This window comes from Anomaloglossus baeobatrachus, chromosome 6 (assembly GCF_048569485.1).
Source record: "Anomaloglossus baeobatrachus isolate aAnoBae1 chromosome 6, aAnoBae1.hap1, whole genome shotgun sequence".
Classification (NCBI taxonomy): domain Eukaryota; kingdom Metazoa; phylum Chordata; class Amphibia; order Anura; family Aromobatidae; genus Anomaloglossus; species Anomaloglossus baeobatrachus.
Genome location: NC_134358.1, coordinates 54,106,778 through 54,113,122, shown reverse-complemented (window position 1 = coordinate 54,113,122; position 6,345 = coordinate 54,106,778). Strand labels below are relative to the sequence as shown.

At 46.1% G+C, this 6,345-nt stretch overlaps 1 protein-coding gene across 1 annotated transcript in view; it reads left to right on the top strand.

The window, feature by feature from the left end:
• MED30 (mediator complex subunit 30) overlaps nucleotides 1–4,682 on the top strand; it is a 14,513-nt gene extending 9,831 nt beyond the window's left edge. Inside the window, exons 3-4 of the mRNA XM_075316211.1 lie at nucleotides 345–455; nucleotides 4,477–4,682. Coding sequence (XP_075172326.1) covers nucleotides 345–455; nucleotides 4,477–4,572 — 207 coding nt within the window. The 3' untranslated portion in view covers nucleotides 4,573–4,682. The remainder of the gene's footprint in view (nucleotides 1–344; nucleotides 456–4,476) is intronic.
• Nucleotides 4,683–6,345: the final 1,663 nt, after the last annotated feature.

Below are 6,345 nucleotides of genomic sequence, written 5' to 3'. Positions count from 1 at the left end.
ATGCACTCTCAGCCGGGCTGAGCGTTCATGAGTGTAGCTATCTGTCTAAGTCCCGATCAGGACCTTTATTTATAGAAGGAATAAAATCCAAATAATTTTTCCTTCTTTGTGCCTGGCTTCACTGATCACTAGCATTACTGTGGTGGATCACATAGTCCGATGCGTGGCATGTAGTCGCCCCGTAGCCTCAGACTATGTCGTTGCCTCACATGACGCACTGAATGGTGCCGGGCCGTCCTGATTATTGCTGTCGGATCTACAGCGCCTTCCTGCTATGTACTATGTCTTTACCGTTAGACGTCGTGTTCCACTTTATATGTTTTTTTCTTTTTTTTTTTTTATAGCAACTAATTCCATACATAGAAGACGACTACTGGAAGAATGACGACCGCGGCCCGGCCAGCCAGCTGCGCTACGCAAGTGAGGAAAGGAGGGAAATTTTGGAAGTGAATAAGGTAAGATAGAAACTTGGGAGCGAGCATTCTTCATCACTCCCTAAACGATAAAGACGTTTTCCAATTAAAAAAAAAAAAAAAAAAAAAAAAAAAGGGTTAGGGTTATGTGATGGCCAAAACAATAGAAAGCTTGTCTTGTCTTGTCTTTTCCCTTAAAGGGAACCTGTCACCACTTTTTTGGCATATAAGCTGCGGCCACCACCATCGGGCTCTTATATACAGCATTCTAACACTCCTATATAAAGAGCCCAGACCGGAGGTATAACATAAAAAACACTTTATAATACTTACCCAACGGTCGTGCGGTGGGCCTTATGGGTGTCTCCGTTGTCCAGCGCCATCTTTGTTCTCCTTCTTCTCTAGCTGCGGTGCATGACGGGTCCGACGTCATCCACACTCGCCGGCATTCAGGTCCTGAGCAGGGCAGATCAAAGTATTGTAGTGCGCCTGCGCAGGATCGGCGTGTGTGTATGATGTAGACGTGTCATGCACACAGGCTTCAGAAAGAGGACGAAGATGGCCGAAAGACGGTGCCGGCACCAGACAAGGGAGATGCCCATAAGGCCCACAGCACGACCGTTAGGTAAGTATTATAAGGTGTTTTTTATGTTATACCCCCGGCCTGGGCTCTTATATACACCATGTTAGAATGCTGTATATAAGAGTGGTGGTGGTGGCCTCAGCTTATAGGCCAAAAAAGTAGTGACAGGTTCCCTTTAATCCCTTCTATGTTTAGCCGCGGCAATCAAACCGGTATCCCCATCTCAACTGATAATGATTAAGATGGGAAAACGCCTTTAACTTTTAAAATCGAGGCTGAGTAATAGAAGATTTTTAAAGGGAACCGGTCACCAGGATTTTCCCCTATAAGCTGCGGCCACCACCACTGCGCTCTTATATATGGCATTCTAGAATACTGTATATAGGAGCCCAGGCCGCTGTGTAGAACGTAAAAATCACCTTCATTACTGTATACTCACCTAGGAGTCGGTCCGGTCTTATGGGTGTCGCTGCTTTCGATCAGGTGCCTTTATCCTGTGCAGTCGCCATCCTCCTTTAACCCAGCTTCGTCATCCACACAGAGACCTCCATCTCGCGCCTGCATATGCACACTTTGATCTGCGCTGCTGAGGGCAGATCAAAGTATTATAATGAGCATGCGCGGGAGGTTTTTGACTTTTACTCACTCCTGGGCATGCGCACTTTGATCTCTCCTGCCGAGGGCAGCGCAAAGTTCTGTAGTGCGCAAGGAAAGATCAAAGAACGCTGGCGCATGCGCACTACATGCACAGGAACACAATGGAGGCCTCTGTGTGGATGACTTAGGGCTGATTCACACATCCGACTTTTCGCCAGATTGGCTGATCCGGCGCACTCCAGTACAATGGCAGCGCAGCAACTTTCGGGTCACATGCTCCGGTCACATGACAGCATGCGACTGGAGCTTGTCGCACTGCCATTATACTGTATACACTGTACTGCAGTGCGCCGGATCCGCCAATCTGACGAAAAGCCCGAATGTGAAACGACCCTTAAAGTGCGTCATCCAAACGGACCTGGGAAGGAGGACGGCTATGGAATAGAGAGGAGGCGCCAGACCAAGACCAGCGACCCCCCCCCCCCCCCCCAATCCCCTCCCTCCCATCGCACCCGACCGCCCGCAGGTCTTTTTTATGTTATACAGAGCATCCTGGGCTCTTATATACAGTATTCTAGAACGCGGTATATAGGGGCTCACTGGTGGTGGCCACAGCGTATAAGGAAAAATCCTGGTGACAGGTTCCCTTTAAATCCTTCTGTCCTTTACTTCCTCCCTGCTGATGTCTGCTGCAACATCTGGTAAATTGTGAGAGGATAAGAGAGATTAGGTTTGTAGAGGAGTTTGATGCAGGTTTTAATTTTTTTTTCTTCTACTTGCCTTTAAAATAATGTAAATGTTTTACCTAAATAAGGAATCACACTCTGCATAGGGAACCGCTGGCTTCTAAAGTCCTGTACTTCCAGCAGCCTCTGCGCAGATTTAGACAGTATAGACATGTCTAACTCCTATTTGTTAATTAGGCAAAAGAAGCTTCACAAGGAAAGGCTTCAGATAAGGGTCTGTGCATGAGGACAAAGAACATAAATAATACATAATGTACATAAAGAACAGTAGAAGCAAGGATTTACTGACAGTATTTACCGTATTTTTCGCATTATAAGACGCACTTTTGTTCCCACAAATTTTATAATCGAATATACGGATAATATACTGCAGGGCCCAGGGGAGTTGGGGGCAGCTCTGGAGCGGTGCTGGGGGCTGAGGCAGGCTGGTGGAGGCTGCAGGAGGCAGCGGGAGATCTCCTGCTCCCGCTGATATAATATGCACTGCCGCTGTCCATCACCCTGGTGCTGAAACTGTACCGCTGTTATAGGCTGGGGGAGTGGCGCATATTATATGCGCCTGCGCCCCCCTTTGATGGCACATGCCCCCCCTGTGTTAGATATGGCCCCCATGCTGCTGCCCATCCTAAAATAAAAAAAGCTTTACTTACCGCCTCCAGCGCTGATCTCCCGGTCTCTCTGCTGCGATCAGGCAAGCAGAGATGATGTCACTCTGCTGTGTCTCATGACCGGCAACGAGAACCAGGAAGTGCAGGAGCTCAGCAGCACGGAGGGAGATACGAGGGAGGACAGCGCTGGAGAAGGTAAGTAAAGAGTTTTTTATTTTACTATGGGCAGCAGCATGGGGCCATATCAAACACAGGGGGACGTGTGCCATCCATAGGGGGCCATGGGCAGCACAGGGGGCTGTGTGCCATCCATAGGGGGCCATGGGCAGCTCAGGGGGTTGTGTGCCATCCATAGGGGGCCATGGGCAGCACAGGGGGATGTGTGCCATCCATATGGGGCCATGGGCAGCACAGGGGGATGTGCGCCCATGGCCGTTATTCTGTCCGTTATTCTGCCCCCTGGTCCTGTATGCCGCCCCCATCGCTCCTTTCCATAGCTGATGCACCGCCCACTGCTCCAGCCATCCCCGCGCATGCCCAGTGCCAGTCTCACAGGACTGAGCAGTGTGACCGCTGGTGACATGTGCGCAGGCAAGTGATTATGGGCGGGACTGTGACTGTTATCAGCAAGTACCCGCCCATAATCTAGTGAGCGCGCAAACCTCACCAGCGGTCACACTGTGCTCAGTGTAGATGCTAGACTGTATGGGCTGCTTCCAGGGATGACGTCCCTTTGTCATGTGATAGGGGCGTGTTCAAACTACTATCACATGACAAAGGGACGTCATTCCTGGAAGCAGCCCATACAGTCTAGCATCTACACTGAGCTCAGTGTGAATGCTGGAGAGGTTTGCGCGCTCACGAGATTATGGGCGGGTACTTGCTGATAACAGTCACAGTCCCGCCCATAATCACTTGCCTGCGCACATGTCACCAGCGGTCACACTGCTCAGTCCTGTGAGACTGGCACTGGGCATGCGCGGGGATGGCTGGAGCAGTGGGCGGTGCATCAGCTATGGAAAGGAGCGATGGGGGCGGCATACAGGACCAGGGGGCAGAATAACGGACGGCAGAGAGCCCGCCCCCGTGACAGATTTACAGAAGCTGCATACAAAAAGGTAGAACTTTATAAAGGCTTTATTTTGGTCTCACATGGGGCACAATAATAACAGGGACCTTCCTAGAATGCAGCCCAGGAGCTGCAGAGGGGGAATCTTTTAGCTTTTGGGCGAAATTTCTGATGACAGGTTCCCTTTAAACGGACACTGGCATTATAAGACGGACCCCATTTAACATTAAAAAAACATTTTTTCCTCTTTTCCTTCACCAAATTAGGGGTGCGTCTTATAATCAGGTGCGTCTTATAAAGCGAAAAATAGTATGTATGTATGTGTGTGTGTGTGTATGTATATATATATATATATATATTATACACGTCCGACAGATAACTCTTTGTCACAGGGCATATTCTTGTTACACCTTTTTATTGCATTTTTTTTTTTTTTACTTTCTTTATATTCTTCTCACAGAAATTAAAACAGAAGAATCAGCAACTGAAACAAATCATGGACCAATTACGGAATCTGATCTGGGATATTAACGCCATGTTGGCCATGAGGAACTAAGCCGGACCGGCGATTTATTATTTTTTTATTTAATGTCACATTGAGGGAAGTTTTCTGTGTAATAAAAATTATTTGGGTTTTTGTCATAAAAAAGCATTTTTTATTCTGAATCAATCAGAAATACTCATCCAGTTTCAGTTTCTGGAAATCTCCTTTTAAGTATGACAACTATTCTGAACAAAAAAAGGATTGTGCGTAGTCAAAGCTCCAATCCCATTTATATTATTTTTTAAGATTTTAGGAGGAGATCAGAGTATTGCGGTACAGTCATATACACCGCTTTTGGACATACAGTGCCTTGTGAAAGTATTGAATTTTTCAACCTTTTCCCACATTTCAGGCTTCAAACATAAAGATAAAAATATTAATGTTATGGTGAAGAATCAAGAACAAGTGGGACACAATTTATTGCTTATTTTAAACTTTTTAAAAAAATAAATAACTGAAAAGTGGAGCGTGCAATATTATTCATCCCCTTTACTTTCAGTGCAGGAAACTCACTCCAGAAGTTCATTGAGGATCTCTGAATGATCCAATGTTGTCCTAAATGACTGATGATGATAAATATAATCCCCTGTGTGTAATCTAGTCTCTGTATAAATGCCCCTGCTCTGTGATCGTCTCAGTGTTCTGTTTAAAGCACATAGAGCATCATGAAGACCAAGGAACACAACAGGCAGGTCCGTGATACTGTTGTGGAGAAGTTTAAAGCTGGATTTGGTTACAAAAAGATTTCCACAACTTTAAACATCCCAAGGAGCACTGTGCAAGTGATCATATTGAAATGGAAGGAGAATCATACAACTGCAAATCTATCAAGACCCGGCCGTCCATCCAAACTTTCATCTCAAACAAGGAGAAGACTGATCAGAGATGCAGCCAAGAGGCCCATGATCACTCTGGATGAACTGCAGAGATCTACAGCTGAGGTGGGAAAGTCTGTCCATAGGACAACAATCAGTCGTACACTGCAGAAATCTGGCCTTTATGGAAGACTGGCAAAGAGCCATTTCTCAAAGATATCCATAAAAAGTGTAGTTTAAAGTTTGCCACAAGCCACCTGGGAGACACCAAGCATGTGGAAGAAGGTGCTCTGGTCAGATGAAACCAAAATCGAGCTATTTGGGCACAATGCCAAATGATATGTCTGACGTAAAAGCAACACAGCTCATCACCCTGAACACACCATCCCCACTGTCAAACATGGTGGTGGCAGCATTATGGATTGGGCCTGCTTTTCTTCAGCAGAGACAGGGAAGATGGTTAAAATTGATGGGAAGATGGATGGAGCCAAATACAGGACCATTCTTGAAGAAAATGTGTTGGAGTCTGCAAAAGACCTCAGACTGGGACGGAGATTTGTCTTCCAACAAGACAATGATCCCAAACATAAAGCAAAATCTACAATGGAATGGTTCACAAATAAACGTATCCAGGTGTTAGAATTGGCAAGTCACAGTCCAGCTCTCAATCCAATCGAGAATCTGTGGAAAGAGCTGAAAACTGCTGTTCACAAACGCTCTCCATCCAACCTCACTCAGATCCAGCTGTTTACAAAGGAAGAATGGGCGAGAATTTCAGTCTCTCGATGTGCAAAACTGATAGACAAATACCCCAAGAGACTGCAGCTGTAATCGCAGCAAAAGGGGGCGCTACAAAGTATTAACTTAAAGGGGACGAATAATATTGCACGCCCCAATTTTCAGTTTATTATTTTTTATAAAAGTTTAAAATAAGCAATAAATATCGTTCACTTTCACAATTGCGTCCAAT